General features: G+C 40.0%; 3 protein-coding genes and 1 long non-coding RNA gene across 10 annotated transcripts in view; 1 reads left to right on the top strand and 3 right to left on the bottom strand.

The window, feature by feature from the left end:
• LOC309694679 (Fc receptor-like protein 1) overlaps positions 1 to 21,348 on the top strand; it is a 96,976-nt gene that overhangs the window by 69,723 nt on the left and 5,905 nt on the right. The gene's annotated exons all lie outside the window — the stretch shown is intronic.
• LOC309695252 (uncharacterized protein) lies at positions 405 to 6,596 on the bottom strand. Of its 5 annotated transcripts, none has more exons than XM_082515794.1 (5): positions 6,143 to 6,596; positions 4,950 to 5,440; positions 3,469 to 3,536; positions 2,145 to 2,490; positions 405 to 1,966 (listed from the first exon to the last, which is right to left on the bottom strand). In XM_082515794.1, the coding sequence occupies exons 2-5, from the start codon at positions 4,999 to 5,001 to the stop codon at positions 1,752 to 1,754; spliced, it is 681 nt and encodes a 226-aa protein (XP_082371920.1). In that variant the 5' UTR covers positions 5,002 to 5,440; positions 6,143 to 6,596; the 3' UTR covers positions 405 to 1,751. The 5 variants fall into 5 exon arrangements, 4 of the variants coding, with proteins under 4 accessions (XP_082371920.1, XP_082371921.1, XP_082371922.1 ...); XM_082515795.1 differs by having other exon boundaries at positions 2,145 to 2,487; positions 6,143 to 6,595; XM_082515796.1 differs by lacking the exon at positions 4,950 to 5,440 and having other exon boundaries at positions 6,143 to 6,595.
• On the bottom strand, positions 8,307 to 8,831 carry LOC309696795. The gene is made up of 3 exons (XR_014273655.1): positions 8,807 to 8,831; positions 8,482 to 8,727; positions 8,307 to 8,395 (listed from the first exon to the last, which is right to left on the bottom strand). It is a non-coding gene; the product is annotated as an uncharacterized lncRNA (long non-coding RNA).
• On the bottom strand, positions 16,504 to 20,441 carry LOC309695081 (Fc receptor-like protein 5). Of its 2 annotated transcripts, none has more exons than XM_082515507.1 (5): positions 20,327 to 20,441; positions 18,469 to 18,741; positions 18,144 to 18,389; positions 17,818 to 18,057; positions 16,504 to 17,700 (listed from the first exon to the last, which is right to left on the bottom strand). In XM_082515507.1, the coding sequence occupies exons 1-4, from the start codon at positions 20,376 to 20,378 to the stop codon at positions 17,840 to 17,842; spliced, it is 789 nt and encodes a 262-aa protein (XP_082371633.1). In that variant the 5' UTR covers positions 20,379 to 20,441; the 3' UTR covers positions 16,504 to 17,700; positions 17,818 to 17,839. The 2 variants fall into 2 exon arrangements, with proteins under 2 accessions (XP_082371633.1, XP_082371634.1); XM_082515508.1 differs by having other exon boundaries at positions 17,818 to 17,862.

Raw genomic sequence — 21,348 nt, 5'->3', positions numbered from 1 at the left:
CTTATTTTCTTCCTGAAAAACTAAGAAAAGGGTAGTTTTTTTTTTCTACAGGGATTCTTTTAAGGTTTGTTGTTTCAGCATTTTCTTGATTATCAGCTATTATTTCAGTGGTCACCTGAAACTTCTTAACAGTCCCATATTTTTATTCTTAGACTATATAGAGCAACATTTGTGGTCCATTACACTCTGGACATATGAACAACATCTTAATCTAAACCTTTAGAGACCAGAGCACTGACACTAACAGTTTAGAGGTTCGGGAATAAATGCTTTCCAGTCACAATCAGGAGGACTTTGATTATTAATAAAAAGTACTGCTGTGGAGGATGGTGTAAAATCTTTTTAATGCTGGATTGTGCTACTGTGGTTATCCTGGATCAGAAGGAGAGGTTGACATCCAGATGTAGAGTTCCAACAGATGCAGTTTATTTTATATTCAGTGTAGTGGTACATGAGGGTTGAGTATTGTGTGGTTTCTGCAAACAGGAGCCAAAAGGAAATTACAAAAATAAGGAATTTCACAGGCTTCAAACACCCACACTACTGTGCTATTAAGTAGTTACATCACTGCAATTTAGCTGAACATGAATGCAATAAATATATTCTAAACAATTAATAAATGTGCCACAAGAGGGCACTCAGAGCTTAGCTCATATTGGAGCTAAGCTCAGATACAGACGAGAAAAAACTGGTTATGGCTAACTAACCAGATCTAGCAGTGGTGAACAAGCAGAGGAACAGATGTGACTATACTGAGTGACGGCAACATCAGGAACAAGGAACACGAGAACTGGAGAAATATCAAGAGCTGAGAAGATGTGGAGGATAACATCTGTGATGTCTTTATTAAACACTTCACTGCCTTCAGATTCTGACATTTAGATTGAATGAGACAAAGCTTAATTGTGTTTTAAAGCCCTGAAAATTTCATGTTTTCATATGTATTTTACTAATCAAGTTATGAGGGCTAAAAAATGCGTCAGAGATAAGGCGAATTAAAAGGCACCAAGTGTCATGTGTACTCTGAGCTCTGAAACTCTCTGGAACTCTGAAAATAATCACAGTATGATTTTAAAGCTCCCCATTTTCTGTTCAGTCCATTTACCACTGAACAGAAGTTATTATCAGCAGAGTTTAAGTTTAAGTTACGTGTAATTTCAGTGTCACTGAAGCTTCTTTTGTTTGATGGTTGAATATAAAGTGTCTACCCTGTCTACCCAAGTGCTTGTTCACAGCTTGATTGTTGGAGCTTTTTGCTATTGTAGGGTATTAACCTGACAGCATAAAGCACCTCGAAGTCAAACCTACTGTGAAATGTGACTATATAAATAAAAGGGAACTGAATGTGAACACCAGTGCTGTTTCTATATTTAACAGTTGATTCTGGTATTAATACAAGACCTTTGTTTTGAGCAGCAACTTATCCCAACTTATCCATATGACCCTCTGAATGCTACCCAGAATGCACTACATCAGGGTGCCAATTCTTGTAGGGACCATGTTTATCTCCTTAACAACCAAGCTGTTAGCTGCTGTTAACAGTTCGTTGCTTCACTTTGCATATGCAAGGACAACATTTATCTTGACTTACAGCTGTCAGCACATCTAAAAGATTCTCAAGGGGGTTCAGGTGGGAACTTTGAGATAATCCAATAGGATCATACACAGCATGTAAATACTTGATATACATTCAGAAATAACATGAAATCATCTTGAGGTGCTCTTTATTGCATCGTAAAGAAAGTAACATTTCAGGCCATTTCCTCCCTCTTATCACTAGGCTTGGCTGGAAACTGCTCCTTACTTCTTTTAAATCTCAGAAATACCATAAACCCAATGACAGCAGTGATGAGAACAATAACAACAACAACAATCTGAATACTCAGAGTTTCTGCTTTTCCATCATACATGTCTGTAGCTCCTTTTTTCTTCAGCTGCTGTTCCAACAAGGTTTTATCCGTTTCACCTGCAGAGAAAACATCAGCTGTCAGAGTTTTGCTGTTGATCATCCACAGAGTTAGCAGCATGCTATGACTTCACCCATCACATGGTCATCCACCCACTATGTCAAAACTGCACAAAATTATAACTGGCCCAAAAAACTGGGGCGCGATGCAGTTTTCAGGGCGTGTAGACAAACTCACCTGTGACTGTGAGGTTGATGAAGTGACTGATCTCAGTGTGAACTCTTTTACTGCTCACAGGGTTCCTCACAGCTACATGACACTCATACATCCCAGTGTCATTAAACGTGACGTTCTTCAGGATCACAGAAACGTCTCCATCCTTCATCTCCGGGTGCTTCAGCTTCACTCGGCCATGAAAAGATGGATGTTGGTAGTTTTCATAGAATCGTTTGTTCCTGTAGAAGTAGACGTAGCCGTCTGTGTTCAGGTCAGCTCTGCTCCACTTCAACACCGAGATTCTTTCATCTGTGGAAATCTGACACTGAAGAGTGACGTCCTCTTCAAGCTTCGCCTGCACATCCTGCTGCAGAAAAGAAAAGAATCAATCTTTTTTTCCCACTGTTAGAACAGGATATTTAAAACTGAACACACCACAGTTGATCCAAAAAAAGCCTGAAATGATGTCAGAGGAAAAAAGGGTGTTTGTGGTTCCACACATCACAAGTGTGAAAATGTCATGGAAACCTTCTTTTTTTTCATCCAGTGCAGGCAGGTTTTTCTTTTTAAATGTCTAAAAGTACACCGAGATATCTTGAACATGATCATTGTGTTTTATTTATTTATTTATTGTATTTATTAATTTACATTTAGCATTTGCGTAAACTAAAAGTACATTTTCAACCTCTGTGGCTGTAAAAACAAGTCAATCCAGAAGCAGTACAAAATGCAGTGCCTCTAATGTTCACTTACAGCTTCAAAAGAGAATGTTCATATTAACTATTATCTTAGAACGGCAAAATAAGCAGTCTACAGACTTTAAACTGTTTGGGTCTTCGTACCTAATTTCCCCTTTTCTAATAACTGCATTTCGTTGCCCTGTACCTGTGCATGTGCAATGACAATAAAGTTGAATTCTATTCTATTCTATTCTATTCTAACTCCATATGGATGGTGCCGAGGCTAGAAATGAGGAAAACACTTGATTAACGTGGACCTAACAGAGGTGGTTGTACCTGCCCGCAAGGCTTCACCTCAGCTTTTGTCTGTGATCAAGGAGTCCATTTGAACATCTGTGTTAAACATGATCCTATTATTTGAAGTTGTTCAGGAGATATCGTGTTCACAATAAGATAACTCCTCTGACCACAGGTTCCAGCTCAGTGTGAGTCTGTAAAAGTCCTTCACCAGTTTTTTCCAATTGGATTTAAAGCACTCGTGAACGATATTAGCCCAGATAATGAAACATTATCATCAATAAAACACTCCTCTTTGATATTATTTTGTCCTCTGATACCAAGCATGTGATCACAAATGCCTTGTAAGGCTGTCAGATGGTTTTCACCTGAGCACACATCTGTGATGATGTGTTTGATGTCCAGTCGGTGGTCCCTCTTTGCTTTAAACTACCTCCTGCACAAAAGATAGTGACTGATGTCAGACTGATGTTAATGATTTTCATTTCACACACATTCAGCGACATCCTGAGCTGAACTGAGAGCAGCATTAACAGTTTAAACTTTTGAGGAAATGCTTCTTCTGTGAGATATTTTTCATTTCCAGGTAGTCTTTTAACACGTTTAGACACAGGGATCACATTTTAAACATGAACACAACTAATAATGTTAAAATGATAGTTTAGGAAAAACATGTTTTCTCATATTAGAGTAAAATTTTTAATGATTTAGATCACCACAACTGTGAAAATCCCACGCGTTATCATGAATCACTCTCACATCAACTCATCGTTGCATAGTAAAATCCCCCAATAATAATGGCTATTAGAGTCATGGGACAGATGAGATTTCCTCAGAACCTCTAAAAAACTCCCCATCTTATCACAGTTATGGTTGAAATACACAGTTTACCATGTTAAACACACTTTAAAGAGCAAACTTCTCATATTTGATACAATCCCCTTTGACATCTCGGGGGGTTCTAGAAGCAACAATAAGCCTGCCTTCTTGGTGTTGATTTCAATGACTGACGGGCTGCTACTGAACTCTGTCACAGCGTCGTGCATGGTAAAAATTATCACTTAACAAGTGTCAGAAGTGTCAGACTTGATAACAACACATCTTGCCTAAGCATCAGTGTGAAAATGGATAAAGACAAATGGGCTGTTATAGCTTGCTAACGCATTTTTACCAGGGCCGTATTTTGAGGGGGGCATGGACTCGTAAAACTGCTTTCAACATCTTAAATATCTGAACATCTGAGTAAACACTATCCCAGGATGGATGAAGTGGAAGTTGTAATAAACCCATTAAAAATGTATGTTAACCAGACGCTAGACTTTGATGAAAACTCTAAAAAATGAACTTAAAATAATCATGGAAAGGATTTCCACATTTCATCAAATTGGAATAACAGAATTGCATAATGCTAAAAAAAATAAATAAAGCAATTTAAAATACGTGGAAATTCTTTCCATGATTGTTATTCGAAGAATAATTTTTTTTATTCTTTTTTTTATTTTATTTTTTTAGAAATTATTTTTTGAGTTTCATTGTTAAAGACTTGAGTGAACTGAACTCATTGCCTTAATCAAGATCTATGAAAAGTGACAGGGAAAATACATTTAGTCATGTTTTGAACAATTCAAGTTAATTTTTTTCTCTACACGGAAAAAAAATAATTTAGTTAGGCTACTCTTTTTAGTTTAGCTTTGAAGTTTGACACGAATTAAAATATAAACATGCTCAGTTTCACTCCATTGCCTGTGTGTGAATGGGTGAATGACTGAATGTAGTGTAAAGCGCTTTGGGGTCCTTAGGGACTGAGTAAAGCGCTATACAAATGCAGGCCATTTACCATTTCACTCACCTATAGATGAAACAATTAGGGATAAATACAGGAAGATTATTAAAGAAGTCATCTAAAGTCTGATAGGTGGACGGTCACGGCGGAGCAGCTGCACACTGAGCAGAACAGGAGGAAGACTAAAGCAAATGAAAGCGAAGAAGTCACAGGGTTTCAAAGAAGTTATTCAAAACGACACAGCTGTCACACCTCTATTTACGAGGCTGCTTCACGGAAACGATACCGATTAGCTTGCAACGAAGCGGCTGATCTAGCGCTTAGTAAAGCGCATTTCCCCTGTAAAAAAAAAAAAAAGGGGGGGGGGGGGGGAGAAAACACAAGCTACTGAAAAAAATCACTGGGAAAAACCTAATTGTATTAACCTCAGCAGCTCAATGTGACTGCGCCCGTCATATTTCAGTCTGATCTGTTTAAATACAAGTTTGAAATTAGAGTTGTATGTTGAGCTTCGATGGATGAATGTGTTCGCTTCAGGCCCGGATACATGCTGTGTCCTGTGGAGCGACAACAACAGAAACAAGAAATCCTCAGATTTTGTGTTTTAAATGTTCTGACAGCAGCAGATGTCGCAAACAGCGAGATGGACAAATTCAGTCTTCAGTGGGTAACCATAGTAACTCTTCTGACTTCCAGGTTAAAATCAGCTGTAATCTTCAGTTTCCCTTCTCAGTGTGTTTTAGGCTGTTTGTAGATTCTGTGCCGTAAGAACGCGGTTTATAATGCTGCTGAACCGTGTCTTACGTTTCTCGCTCAAAGTGTGCGCGCACAAAAGCTTCTCGTTAATGCCCAGCAATGCTTTCGCATCTCATTTGCACCACTAATGCGTCATGTTTCCTCGTATATTTAAAGGCTTTACTTTGTAGCTCTCTGTCAGCTGTTTTCTGATCCTTTCTCTGAGTGAAGTGGGAAACGCTCAAGCGGTCGGTTACGCGCACAAGACAAAAACAAAACGGCCTGTTTTGATCTGAGCGCGCACAGCGAGAAGCAGGAAGTTTTTTAATTTCCTCACATCGTCTCTGACTGAACGTTTCTGTTTTTGGAGTCAGCAAACAAAAAAGAAAATATATATTTAACCCGCTCCGGAGTTGTGGTTTCCTTAACTGTTTATCTGCAGGCAGGTCTCACATGGTTTACTTATGAGCAAGTTTGGAAATCTAATAAATATGAAGAAATCGCTTATGTTAGTTAACGCTCACCTGCAGACACAGTGAGTCCAGCAGAGACGCTCAGATGTCCGAGCAGCCATTTCCGCTTCAATGTTCCGAGTTTGAGAAATATCCATAGGATGGTGAGATTTCCCCAAAACAGAATATCCCAGTTTAAACCCTGCCGAGGAGTTTAAAGAGAAGTTTTTCAATACAGCTAAAAGTTTCTGAGCGTGAAAACAGGTGCGTTTGTGTTCAGTGGCTGCTTGTCTTTTGAGGAAGGAGAACAGACTGAGGGTGGGGTTATAAACACGTGCTAATAACAAAGGGGCTCAAGTCAATGAGCTAAACGTCTGGATTCAGAGCTGCTCAACAACAAAACCAATCTATCATAAGTCACATTAAAACCATCATAGAAGCTGTTTAGTCGAATCTAAAGGATTCATGCTCAGCTTGAAGTAGATCTCTGACTGTGACCTTCCATCAGTGGCCCACACTTGATTGGCTCTAAGCTAAGAAAATGAACATGTCTTCCAAGAAATGTGTGGCTAAGAAAGTGACGTGGAGTCAATCATGAAGCTCAAACAAGATCTGCAGTTACAGTTTAAAGCAGTGGTGTCAAACACGAGGCCTGGGGAGCAGAACCAGCCCACCAACAAGAAGAATTTAGGCCGACTGGAGTTGAAGGAGTGAAAAATTATACAAAACTAAAATATTTCCAGATGTAGATATAAAAAAGAAAACCATCATAAAAAATTGGAAATAAAAAATAGATAGAAAATGTGACTCATCATAAAAAGCAAATGTATTAATCAAATTGTTTAAGTTGGGTAAAGGATTCATGTTTTAGCTTTTTTTTCCAGTGTCTCATTATTTATTACTATTTTCAGAATGTAATTCCTTAAATTAAAAAAGGAAACTATGGCAGGGTGCACTCTACTAGTTAAAAAAACAAAAAACAAAAACTCAAGTGTTCAGTCAGTGGCGTACTGACACCGACACGTGCTTTCCACTCACAGTTAGTATTATTTATTATTAATAAAACACTAGTATCAGCACATCAATAAAAAAATGAAACAGGTTTTTTTTAATTTTACAGTTTATCTGAAGGAAGTAGTGCAGCTTTGTACTGTACACCATAAACTGAACAGTGTAAATGTCAAAGGGCAAACTGAATTAAAAACAGCCATAAACTGTGTTAGCATGGAAAAATACACTATCTGCTCCAGCCTGCAAAATAGCTACACAATCTTAATCTCAACAAACAGTGATGAACACTGTAACATACGTTTCTGTGGACACACACAGGGACATGAGAGTAAATCAACAGAAAGGTCATCTGACAAGTATGTGAGTGGTTGTGCTTTGCTACACTAACATTTGCGCTTCTTTTAAAGTGGAAATGTTTTGGTCATTTCACCCGAGTACTCATATTGTGCCAGAGCTACTTATACCAGAGTAGCTTTGCATGCAGTTCAAAATGAGAAGCCCCTTGGTGTATCCCTTATCAGATAGAATCTATCTGAAATGAGCTGTTTAACTCCTCCCTCTTCAGCATAACTTTCTTCTGATTGGCTGAAAGAGTTAAAAAGCAGGTAGGCGGGGCTTCTGCACTGCAGGAGCTTTGTGCACTCACACCAGTATCTGTGAAGAAAGAGGAACTTACCACTGATGAAGAGATGAAAAAGTTAACAACAATTTTTAAACAGTACAAAAAACTGGATAACTGAAGGGAAGTGGTGCTGTTCAACTAAAGAAATGAATACTGAAAATATCTGTTGTATCTGAGCAAAAACACAGAGGAGGTTGAGCCTTAGCAACTTGAAAACATTACACACTCTAAATGTGGTTAAGAAAAAAAAACAAACATGCAGCTGTGCGTACAGACATAAAGATAGAAACTTTAAAATCCAGCAAACAATAAGCTGATGCTCTTCTCTTATCACATTTCAACCCGTAAATGACAAAACAAACACTAAATCACAAAGAAGATGAGCTTGTTGTCCTCAGTGTCATGTTTGCACTTTTCTCCGTCTCCTTTTTGTCCTTTTGTAAAAGTCTCCATATTTTTACTGTTTAAATATGCAGTTATAGTGTCAACATTTAAAAACTATATTGTGTTTTTCAAAAATGTCCTCATTTACTGAAGTCATACATGAGGAAACTGGTGATGTCATCTTCTCCAGCTTCTTCTGGTAAGCTGGTTCCATACAAGCAATGATAAAACCACAACACAGACTGATGCAACAGTCAACAACACGGTGAGAAGTATAGAGGCTCCAGAAGGTTTGGTGGTGTGTTTCTCTAAAACAAAGCAAACACAGTCATTAAGTTGTCGTCACATTGTGAATGTTGAAAGCTGCAGAAACACAGACAGGTGAGTGCGTCACCTGTGACAGTGATCCAGCTGGATGGAGACTCTCCATGACCGCTGATGTCACACTTGTAGAGGCCTTCATCAGACCTGGAAACATGCTGGATGGTCATGTGACCTGTAGGCTCTTTCCCGATGAAGACGCCATCTTTATAGAAAGCAGCTGGGAGGTTGGAGGGAGTGGTCTTTGTTTTACAGAGCAGAGTGACGTCATCTCCCTCCATCACAGGGAGGACAGGACTCTGCAGGATCACTGATTTATCTGAGCACAGAGACAAACTACAGCATTTCATCCATTTACACACAGCTTCATCAACACTAACTCCACACACTCAGCTTACCAGTGACTGTCAGGTTAACCATGTTTTATATATATATATATATATATATATATATATATATGATTGGAACAGAATTGTCTGAAGCGTTTGGTTTCTATAAGCTCTAAAAAGTTGAGTTCTCAATTGAAAAAGAGGTTAAAAAATGCTCTTGTGCCCTTTCACATGATATATTACTCTATGTGGGTTATTTATCTTTTTGTGAAGGTCAGCTTTGACCCTGGGTCTTAGAAATGAAGGGTCAAGTTCAAGTGCTTAGTCAGGCTAAGTAAAGCCTAGTATGTTGTTCACAAGTTTGAAGAAGATCCATAAACAGTTGTGGGTAATATGCATTTTTTGATGATTTCCCCATGTGGAGTGACCTTGACCTGATTTCCCCAAAATTAAATCAGCTCGAGCTGTTATTGGTATCTACCATTTTTATCTACCATTTGAAAAAGGCATCCAATCAGACAATCAAACAGAATCAATTACATGCTTCCTCCCTTCAGGCAAAGAACTACATTTCATCCATTTACACATAGCTTCATGAACAGTAATGTTGGTTTTACGGTCCCACACATGCACAATCGTGGTTGGGTTTTTTCCTATCCCAGGTGTGTTCCAGTGCAGTACTCCAAGATCCTGACTGGAAATCACTGGAAGCAGATTATGTGAGCAGTTGAATGTGGGCCGAAATAGAGCGAGGATCGAATCAGAACAGGAGGATGGGGAAAAAGTGAAAAAAAAAATAGTATGAAAAACACAGTCAACACTTTTCATTATTTTAACCCTTTTTTCACTTCAGCTCTTTCTGTGTTTGAACGTCGATCTTCCCCGTGGGTGGCTGACAGACCATCACTACTACAAGCAAGACTGGCCCACAGACTATACTTTGGTATACTGCCTCCATCTGGCAACAGAGCTCATTGCAGGGAGACAGGCCATCCCTGAATTGGAACAGACAGTGAACATGCTTGACCATAAAAGAAGCTTAACTCCACACACTCAACTTACCAGTGACTCTCAGGGTGAGGGTGCTGCTGGTTTCTCCCTCTCTGAACTCGCACCAGTAATCTCCACTGTCCTGTGTTAAGATATAGGTGATCTTGCAGGCAGAAGCAGTTGCTTGCCCCCACCCATCTCCACACGGAGTCATTCGCTTTTTACTAGTGTTTCTCCTCAGAGTCCATCCAGCAGAGCTGTCGTCCTCCACGCAGCTCAGAGACAGAAAGTCTCCTTCAAACAGCTGGAGGCTGCTGGGACTCACAGTCAGACGAGCTGTGAGGGCTAAAGTGAAAAACAAAAAAAAATCATTTTGATACCAAAAACCATCTGGCCTTTTTTTTTAATCAGTCTTCTCACATAAGTGAGATACTTGTGCAACTTAGGTGAGATGAAGCCCCGGAGAATAAAAGAGCAGACTAACATGCAAGTTTCTCACATGATGGTTTGAAGAGGATTCATGACGAAAATATTCAAATCTAAATCTGAATCTGTAACCCATGTGATGTGTAATCACTATCTGTTTATACACCTCTGTCCATTTATTTCCATTCCTTCACCCCTAACCTGTGGCAGCAGATGGCTGCTCCACCCAGTCTGAAGCTTTTTCCTGTTAAAAGGGAGTTTTTCCTTCCCACTATCGCCAAGTGCTTGTTCAGAGGGGATCGTCTGACTGTTGGGTGTTTTTTTTCTAACACTGTACGGTCTGTATCCTACAACACGAAGCCTCTTGAGGCAACTGCTGTTGTGATTTGGCGCCATATTAATACAAAAGATGATTTATCTCAGTTCATACACCAACATGAGTCTGTATCAAACCACAGGACTACAATTACAAATCTTAGAAATAGATTTGTTGTAATTTGTTGTACTGCTGTCAGTGTGGTAAAAGCACAGCACTAAAAAAAACAACTGCTGCTCTCTGTACCCTGTACTTGTCTATACAGCTATCCCTAACATCCTCCCTCTGAAACCCTCTGCTTGTCCTCCTTCCCTCCACCCATCAGTCTTTTCTGTGGTCTTCCTCTTTTCCTCCTGCCTGGCAGCTCCATATTTATGATTCTTTGTCCTGTATATCCATTATCCCTCCTCTGCATATGCACAAAACACCTCAACCTTATATTTTTCAGTGCGACCAGTTAGAAAAGATGCAAAATAAAGAAAATAAAAGTAAAATGCAGATGTACTGATCTATCAATACGAATGGAAACATATGGACTCCTCTACATGTAGTAGCAGGTTGTATGCAACACAACCGTGTGCGTGTATGTTTTATTTGTCTTGCTCTAAGCTCATAGTGGAAGAAATTGACCGCATGCTGTGAGTGTTTTCACCCGTGGTGGGGCGGGGCTAACACGGTGGGCAGGGAGAGAGTTTGTTGTTGTTACACATCAGAAACATAGCTAATGGTTTCTGTGCTATATTTTTTCCACTGAATGAACAACAACAACAAAAAGCCCGCTGCTGTCGAGAGCTCATAGGTTTAGACTAAGCTTGTGAACAACCTGTTCTCATCCTCATTTCGTGTTTGTGGAAGCAGCTGGTGAGGCTCATGTATGCACATGGATTTGTTGTCTGTTCCCAGACAAACATCAGCGAGACGGGTCTGTCTCTCCCAACTCGTCTTTACACTGTTAGCACCATCCTTTACTAACCTGTGAGAGATAAAAGTCAAACACTGAAACTTATTTAGGTCACCTACACCAATCCATTAATTAACTTCCTTTATGATAGACCATTATCTCTGTATCCTCAACACCATCAGTCAGGCCACGGACTTCACAGAGATCACCATCATCTCCTGAATTAAGTCGCTTAATTAACTCCTTGAGTCGCCTCAAGGTGCTTTATATTGTAAGGTAGACCCTACAATAATACATGCAGCTAAAAACTAACCAATCATAGGAATTACAGAAACAAAAACATGCAGGATCTCTGATATGTGCCACAAACCAATTATATTACATATTTAAAAAAAAACTTCCATCACTTCCTTATAAACTTTTGTCTTTTTAGTGCTTTACTCACCACAAATCAGAATCAAAATCAGGAGGAATCTGAAAGAATCCATGAATGACGAGTGCAGAGTGACTGCAGAAGGAAACCAGCTTTACATTCGACACTGACAAGTGTTTATACAAGGAGGCAGCGTCATTTAAAGGAAGGGTTTGTGGTTCTCAGAATCGAGACCAGAAGCAGACAAAGGGATCACACGCTTATTCAAAAGTAAATAAATGTAAAGATCCTTGTGACCAGTGTGATTATTTAACTAGATTAACATCTCTGGCCTCAAAACAGAGCACACATGCACCGCCACAGCACGACACAGAGCATAAAGCAGGAATATCACAGGATGTCAAAATAAAGCTGCTCGATGTTCCAACAGTTCCCTTATCTTTTATTGACATAAGACATTTGAAATGTGTCATATAAAATGTAAGGAATGTGAAATAAGATATAAGGAACATGAGATATAATATAGTAGCATAGCACAAACATCTGATAATACTACAAAATCATTAGGACTTATATTGTATTATATTGTAAACACTGAGAACAGATATAAAACATCAGAAATATGATATTTTAAAAAAAAAGAATAGAAAAAAAAATGAGAACAAGCTCTGTATATCAGTAAAGTTTATTTCATTCAAACGAGCCATGTGTCCATATAATCAAGGCTGTTGTACTGATATTTACACTGTGCTTGTAGAGTCAAAGCACATATTAAAACAAATATGTAGGACTGCTTTATTCCATTTGAGCGAATACTGTAAAATTAATCTCTAAAATATCTAACATCAAAAATCTTAATCACCTCATACTACCATGTCACTCCATCCCAAACTGCAGGCTTACCTGCTGGGAGGCAGAGCCTTCAGTTTTCAGGCCCCTCTTCTGTGGAACCAGCTTCCAGTTTGGATTCAGGAGACAGACACTATCTCTACTTTTAAGATTAGGCTTAAAACTTTCCTTTTTGCTAAAGCATATAGTTAGGGCTGGACCAGGTGACCCTGAATCCTCCCTTAGTTATGCTGCAATAGATGTAGGTTGCCAGGGAATTTCCCATGATGCATTGTGTTTTTCCTTTCCAGTCACCTTTCTCACTCACTATGTGTTAATAGACCTCTCTGCACCGTCGCAGCAGATGGCCCCGCCCCTCCCTGAGCCTGGTTCTACCGGAGGTTTCTTCCTGTTAAAAGGGAGTTTTTCCTTCTCACTTTCACCAAAGTGCTTTCTCAGAGGGGATCATATGATTGTTGGGTTATTGTATTATTGCAGGGTCTACCTTACAATATAAAGCACCTTGAGGCGATTGTTGTTGTGATTTGGCACTGTTTTCCTCCTTCACCCACAGAAACTCACATTTCTTTACTTCAACTGCTGCACATCGTTGTACTTCTGCTTGATGAACTCATTTGCTTCTATTTTAGAAAGTTTGGCGCTCAAAGTGCTCATTTAAAAAGCATATTTGCTTTTTTCTGTTGCCGTTGTACCATAAAAGTACACACCAGTAATATAAATTCAACACAATAAGACTTTTAATGGAAAAGCTAAACCAGACCTACAAAAAATGTAGTTCATGGAAGAGACCAAAAACATCAGCAACATATGGTCTCATCTGTACGTCAGTGTGAGTGTTTTTTTACTGTGTGTGCATTTTGTTTGTTTTGCTATGAGCTGAAGATGTCCACGCAGCCGTCTGTTTCCTCCTCCGTGTGTTTACATCTCTCACAGTGAGAAATGGGAGACGGGCTTTGAGCTGTTTATCCAGTCAGACAAGCCTGACGTCTGACTGGAAATGGAGGGATTTCTCAATTGGCTGAGCATAAACTAAAAACATTGTCTAAGAAACAGTTCACCTTTGAGTGGCCTGAGCATCAGCGTCTGAAATAACTTTTTATCTGTGAGCTGTCAAGATAGATCAATAGCTAGGTAGGTGCCACAGGTGCCTGCTGAGGGTCTTATACTTTACTATGCAGGGATATAATAAAACATTAAGTAAAAGCAACTTTAACATTGTGTAAAATTAGAATAACATGTATACATTAAATCTAAGAAAAACAGCTGAAAGGATACAATAATGTAATACAATATTTAAGGTAAATAGTTTGATATAATAGTAAAACACAGATGAGATTGGGACATTATGGCTGGCAGGTGTCACTTGTCACAGAATGAAGAGTTGTTATGCAGCTTCATAGAGAATGGTAGGAATGATTTCCTGAGGTGTTCTTTATGGTAGCGAGGTTAAATCAGTCTGAGGGAGAAGAAGCTCTGCTGCCTCCGCAGTGTGGAGTGGAGCGGGTGGGATCGGTTGTCCACTTCAGTTTAGTGACCTCTGACCCTCAATGAGTCAAACGCCTCTAAATTGTGACCAATGTCGCTTTGAACCTTTTGATCCCTTTGCTGATCCAGCTGGCTTCTCTGGCTCTGATACTTCCCCCCCCCCCCCCCCCAGCAGACAGCAGAGCAAACAGCAGTCGCTGCTACAGACTAGTAGATCTCAAAGGGTTGCATTTTTTCAAAGCAGCTATTGGTGCTCATTCATGCACACGGTGCGCTTTGTTATCTAAGCCCTGCCCTGTAGGTTATAACACCCGTGAGATGGCTCTGTCCCAAACTGTGTTGTATCACTGAGCAGATTCACTGCTGGGAAGCATTTAAAAGAAAAAATAGCAAAAACTTATTTTCTAAACTTAACTGTTAAAAGAAAAAGAAAAACCGAAGAAAGAGGAGAAAATAAAGAACAAAGAGACACCCCGGGGTCTGACTAACCTGCAGTTTGTGCCACCACCACCTCCTCTTTTTTACCCTAATGCAGTGTTTATGGATCACCACTGGCACAGCTGGTGAATCGAGGCACAAACACACAGAGAACCACAAATATACTGGAGAGTAAACCACTTAACCTTGGATATCCTCAAACATTAGTCTCAAAAACGTTAGAAATGTGTATCATATGATCCTTAAACATAAAGTAAGATGTTCAAATGTGCAAAATGGAGACTAATTTCACTCCATAGTAAACACCAACACACCAACATACAGAAATAAAGACAACAGATTAGTCAGAGTCAGGTCTTTTCAGTAGATCACTTTTAAATGTTTAGACAACTCTTTCACTGAACAAAAACACACATATCAAATGTTTTTTAAATAGTTTTCCAAAACCTGTACAAATGGCTCTTGTTTCGAATACAGATGAATATATATATTCATTGACTGTCAACCCGAGAGCTGACATTCAGTTGACATTCAGACGAGCTGTAAGGGCTGAAATCAAACATTAGAACATGTAGGCAGATGTAAAACAACGATTAGTATAGATGATTATTACGAGGTGTTGAAGAGCAGTCAGTGTAACAATAAACATTTGCACAAAAAAGCTGGTCAGCTGCTGTTGGTGTCAAAATATTACAAATATAAGTATAAAAAATGCTGCTATAGTCAATATGATCAATTGCAGTAAAAGGTTGGAGATGTTACCAGCAGGGGGCAGAGAGGGGATATTTGTGAGTGCATACATCAAGTTCAGCATGAATCTTAAACAGTCAAGACTGCAGTAATGCTAGTCTCTGCGTGTGAATACATTATACAGAACAATTTAGGTTAAAACGCATAAAAGGGGAAGAAGTGCAGAGACAGCAGACCTGAGATGAATTTCCTGACATCATTCAGATGAAAGAGGAGAGCCCACTGAGTGTTCGCAGGGTTAGTTTCACGGGGATTACTCATATATACACTAACCTCAGCATCTGAAACACTGAAAATGTTTAATATGAACGTCCAGTGAGAAACTTTGGAGGTGGAGTAAAACACTTCAACTTGAATATCCTCAAACATTTCCTGCCTGGAACTGAACCTGAACGCAGTTAAAAACCTACTTCTTACAGGGCTTGTAGTCTGAAACACGCTTGATCTCTGATATATAATATAATATATTAAACGTGCTGGGAGGAGGTCCCTGGACAGACCCAGGACACGTTGGGGAGATTATATCTCTTGTTCCCCCGGACAAGCTGAAGGAGGTGGCCGGGCAGAGGGAGGTCTGGGCTTCTCTGCTTAGGATGCTGCCCTTGCATCCTAGGTCATGGGAAAAAATGGATAAACACAGATGCATGGATTCACTGCTTCAATCACCTGCAGAGCCAGAAATCAGAGCCAAAATGCATGTGAGGGAATCGATGAATGACAGCGGCAGACAGAAGTGGCTGCAGTCTGTCTTAAAGCAAGTGAAACAAGTTTTCACTCAGCTGTCTCCTTAATGAAGGGAGGGAGTGACTCCTGTTACTTAAAGAGAGATTTTACAAAGCGAGAGGAAGCACTTCTTCACCTGTGTGAACACTGGATTAGATCACTGGGAGCAGTTGTTATGGAAGTTAAACCCTCTTCCTATAAGACATCTGCAAGCAACAAAATCACACTTAAAACCAACACAATGACACCGAGACATGATTTGAAATTGTGAAATAAATAAATGTTTACCCAACATGAGTGACCATGCTACCTTCACTATATTAGAGTTCAAACAGCTGTGTGTGCTGTCCAAAATTTTCTCAGTAATCACTATTAACATATTATTATTGAAAATAATGATACTGATTAATCAGACACAAGTCTGAGGAGCAGGTGTCTCTCACATACATCATACAGCAAGGGTGCAGTATACACAGCTGTCACTGCTTATTGAACAAAAACACACTTATCAAATGTTTAAATGTTCTTTTTTATTCCAGTATACTTCCAAACATGTGACACAAACAGCTGGTGTTTAATATACAGATGACTCGATATTGAAGCAAATTATTTGAACTTTTCTGGAGGAGCCTCGTTATCGGTCTTCAGGATATCCACGAACAGCATCAGGATGCAGGTCCAGATGTTTCTGCTGTGATGTGAAAATGCTCTCACTTTCCTCGCAGGTTAAATATGTGGTGGTTAGCACTGTTGCCTCACAGAAGGAAGGTCGTGCATTTAACTTCACCATCATGCCACGGCCTCTCTGTGTGGAGTTTGCATGTGTCTGTGTGGGTTCTCTCTGGGCACTCTGGCTCCCTCCCCTGGTCTAAAGACATGCAGTTAGTGGAGTTAGGTCAACTGGTGAATCTAAATTACCCATAGGTGTAAATAGTTGTCTGTCTCTGTGTTGGCACTGTGACAGACTGGCAAGGGTGTACCCCGCCTCCCACCCTGGTGGCTGGGATAGGCTGCAGCCATCCTTACAATCCTGACAAGGATGAGTGGAAGAAAATGGATGGATGGATTAAAATATGTTTATGTGAGATTTAATTCATCTGAATTTTCAGTTTATGGAGATTAACTTTGATCTTGGTGAAACAGATTTGCCCTGGAAAAAATGAAACACTGGAATAAACCTGAGAGCTGAGGGTGGGGGATCCCCATGGTGTTGGTTTTGCACACAGAAAAGCACAGGCGTCGAACTCCAGGAGTCGAGGGCTGATGTCTTGCAGGTTTTAGATCTCACCCTGGGTTAACACACCTGATTCAAAGGATTAGTTCATTACTAGGCCTGTGGAGAACTTAAAGACTGTGTTGGATCAAGAACACATCTAAAACGTGCAGGACACTGGTCCTCGAGCCCTGGAGTTCCCCACCCCTGCAGAAAACAGTCAAAGAGCAGGGGTGGGGAACTCCAGTGTGTTTTGAGGGCTTTATGTGATATATTTAGGCAAAGTTTGCTTTTAACCTGGTAAATGGAGGTTTTGTTGGAAGTGGCTGTGTAGTTGTGAATTTGTGTAGAAAGTTTTAGGAGACATCATTTTAAGAAACGAGTCTCTGCAATCGAGAGAAACAGTAATAATAATGTCATTGATAAAAATGTCCTCATAGACGGTGAAAATGCATGATGACACTGGTGATGTTGTCTCATCCAGCTCCTTCTTGTTTATCTGAAACAAACCACAATTTTTTAAAAATTATTTAAGAAATTAAATATTGAAGAAAATTTTGAACTGTGGTAAATATAAAGTTTAAAACGACGTAAAATCCGGAAGTCTGAATCTCACCTTTGAGTTTCCTGTAATCGTGTCATCTCAGCATCGCAGCACAGGCTGATGCAACAGTCAGCAAGACAGGAAGAAGACCAGGGACGAATGATGCAGAGGACGATGTAAGTGAAAGTCCAGATGTAGGTGGAAGTGTGTATGTAGGGGGAGGTGTGGATGTAGGGGGAGGTGTGGATGTAGGGGGAGGTGTGGATGTAGGGGGAGGTGTGGATGTAGGGGGAGGTGTGGTGGTGTGTTTGTCTAAAACAAAGCAAACACAGTCATTAAGTTGTCGTCACATTGTGAATGTTGAAAGCTGCAGAAACACAGACAGGTGAGTGTGTCACCTGTGACAGTGATCCAGCTGGATGGAGACTCTCCATGACCGCTGATGTCACACTTGTAGAGGCCTTCATCAGACCTGGAAACATGCTGGATGGTCATGTGACCTGTAGGCTGCTTCCTGATGAGGGAGCCATCTTTATAGAAAGCAGCTGGGAGGTTGGAGGGAGTGGTCTTTGTTTTACAGAGCAGAGTGACGTCATCTCCCTCCATCACAGGGAGGACAGGACTCTGCAGGATCACTGATTTATCTGAGCACAGAGACAAACTACAGCATTTCATCCATTTACACACAGCTTCATCAACACTAACTCCACACACTCAGCTCACCAGCGACTGTCAGGTTAACCATGTTACTGATGGCACCCTCTCTGGACTCACACCAGTAAACTCCACTGTCCAGTAGAACGATGTGGCTGATGACGCAGGAAGAACCATCTAATCTTCCAAACTCATCTCCACACTGACTCCTTGTTTCTCTGCTTGTGTTCCTCCTCAGAGTCCATCCAGCAGAGCTGTCGTCCTCCTCACAGCTCAGAGACACAAAATCATCTTTAAACACCTGAGAGCTGCTGGGACTCACAGTCAGACGAGCTGTGGCAGCTGAAATGAAACCACAGAACATGTGGGCAGAAGTCGTTTCAACAGGCTGTAGAAGAGCACGCATTGTAGGAATGAACATCTGCTCAAAAAATCTTAACCTGCAGTAAAACAAACTGAAAATAATCACTAAGCACATTTAATGTAAACTTTAATCCACACTCAGCAACAACTTCTCTCCCAGCAGAGATTTAACACAACATTCAATTAGTAATGATATATCTGACGGTAAAGGTGTTAGCTACAGAGGTAAGAGGTAAAGAAAACCTAGAAAGAAATGAACTCTTTATGGCAAAGAACAAAAACAACACAAGCAACATAATGACTCATCTACACGTCAGAACGTGTGTTTGTCCACACACATACACAGTTCTGTTTCCTCCCCTCTCTGTTTGCATTTCTGAAGGTGGGCACTGAGAAACTCTGGAGGCGTGCTGCAATCCGCTGATCCAATCAGTCAGTCAGTGTTTCATGTTTCCTCTGTTATTTTTTTTCCACCGGATGAATGGAAACAAGCCACCATTTGGCTGGTCTGAGCCCACTCCTGCCTACATCTACCAACTGTATATAAAAGATGGATACTATGCAAAACTCTTGAGTCATCCCTCATTTCTTTATATTTTACTTCCAATTTACTTTCTTAGAATTTGTTAAAGTGGTCTTCTGAAAAATGGCTTTCAAAGTGTTTCTTTGGACACCTGCTGATTTTCCATTTATTTTCAGTCCAGTCCTTTTACCTGACCATTTTCAGTCAGATGCTCTTTTTCTTTTTCTTTTCTTTTTTGTTTTAACCACTTAACACTGATCTATGAATCATTCAAGCATAACGAGCCACCTGACTGAAGGGATGAATTAATATTATATTTATATTCTTAGACAATATTTTATTCTACTAAAAATTCCAAATGTAACAGTTTCATAGACATAAAATAGGATTTTGCAATGACGCAGAGCGAAACTGGACCAACGGAGGACAAAAAAAGAAGCAGCCTAAAAAAACTGTTTGCAGGAGATGAACAGTGTCTGAATATCATATAGTTAGTAAATGTGAGCAGTAAAGAAAAGATGCAGAAAAGACCTGATACAGGACCTCAGCAATTCATCTGGCCCTTTAGTTCATCTAAATCAATAAATCAGCAGAAAAAGCCAAACAGGCTAATAAAGGTCTGAGTATTCTGTAATTTATGCCACCAACAACACATCTTTAACATCCTAAGGCCGTCTTTCTTGAAAGCACTGCTATTACAGTTACTTTAACAGTAACAGATACCTGCTATAGTAAACATTCACCCTTTACTCAGACAAACAGAGCATTAAAAGACTGCCCACATATTGACTTTTGTCTTTAATCCTGGCATGCATGAATTATGACAACCTCAATCAGGATGTTTTTCATAAGTATTTTTATTCATCTTTAGGCATAAAAAAGGTGCACAACTGATGTGTATGGAAAAACACATCAGTGTCCACTGCAGTGGTTTATGTGCAAGTATACTATCAACACTGACACGAATACAAGAAAACAGCCTTTGAATAGCTGCCCACTGTAGTGACCGCTATGCATGAAAAGGCTAACCGCTTCACTCACCTGAATACCCAGAAATCAGAGTCAAAATCAGGATGAATATCAGAGAATCCATGAAGGACAGGAGCAAAGATGATCGGCTGTGGTCCACCGTGACATGAAGGACAATAAAGTTAGACTTAACAGTTAGGAACTGAGAGAATGACTTTTGTATTTCAAACAAAGATTTTCAGTTCTGCAGAGCAAGAGGAAGAGAAATTTCTGAGAGCACTTTAAAGATGTAAAGTGTCTAAGATGTAAAGTTCCTCCTAGTCTATGTGCACGTTTGACATGTGGAAATCTGAGAGATTAAAGTCGACGTGTCAACTCACAAACACAACTACAGTTAACTGCAGCCTCACAATCAGCATGCAGAAGGCAGCAGGAACACCACAGCATGCCAAAATATTACACACATGCTAGATGATCCTCAACATGCTGATTTTTATTCATTTCACTACAACTTGAATGAAAATCGTGAATGATTTTACTTAAAAAAACAACAACAAACACTGCAAATGTTTCACTGCTGACCCTGTCCATCAGACCACCATAGTGATGGCTGCTTCCAGCACCTCAGAACATCAAAGCTGTCAAAGCTAAGAACATGTCAATGAGTTCAGTGTATTCAAATCACCTCCGATTTTAATCTAATTGGGATGTGTTGGAACACAGGGGATGTGCAGCCAATAAATCTGCAGCAAATGTGTGATGTCATCATGTCAATATGGACCAAAATCTCAGAGGAATGTTTACAGTACCCTGTTGAACTGGGGCCAGCCCAGTATTAGTGGGGCATGAATAATAAAATATGTAGGTGTGTAAAGTCACACACTAGTGGTCATGAGAGGATGTGCAGTGTGCTGAGACAAAACACCTTCATGTTGTCAGACTTTTTGTACTTCACGCGTGATTTTACATTCTGCTTTGAGAAGGTCTCACATTCAGCTCTGCATCTTGGTTTGATTCGCAGTCGGTGTGTCATGATCTTTATATGACGTCAAGCCACTGACGAGACTTTTTGTTTGAGCTGACAAGAAGGCGCA

This window comes from Aulonocara stuartgranti, assembly GCF_965226115.1.
Source record: "Aulonocara stuartgranti genome assembly, chromosome: 3".
In the NCBI taxonomy this organism is placed as follows: Eukaryota; Metazoa; Chordata; class Actinopteri; order Cichliformes; family Cichlidae; genus Aulonocara; species Aulonocara stuartgranti.
Note: the sequence above shows the minus strand (reverse complement) of the source record. Positions and strands in the feature narration are given on the sequence as shown.

Bases quoted from the DNA above. Each gene is read 5' to 3' on its own strand.
- LOC309695081 (XM_082515507.1), bottom strand. From the start codon at position 20,378: ATGGATTCTCTGATATTCATCCTGATTTTGACTCTGATTTCTGGGTAT. The intron at 18,742-20,326 runs GTGAGTGAAGCG...GTTTCATTTCAG, and splicing joins TCTGATTTCTGGGTATTCAG to CTGCCACAGCTCGTCTGACT. The intron at 18,390-18,468 runs GTGAGCTGAGTG...CTCTGTGCTCAG, and splicing joins GGTTAACCTGACAGTCGCTG to ATAAATCAGTGATCCTGCAG.
- LOC309695252 (XM_082515794.1), bottom strand. From the start codon at position 5,001: ATGACTTCTTTAATAATCTTCCTGTATTTATCCCTAATTGTTTCATCT. The intron at 3,537-4,949 runs GTGAGTGAAATG...TCTTTTGTGCAG, and splicing joins CCTAATTGTTTCATCTATAG to GAGGTAGTTTAAAGCAAAGA. The intron at 2,491-3,468 runs GTGAAAACCATC...TCTTTTCTGCAG, and splicing joins CATCACAGATGTGTGCTCAG to CAGGATGTGCAGGCGAAGCT.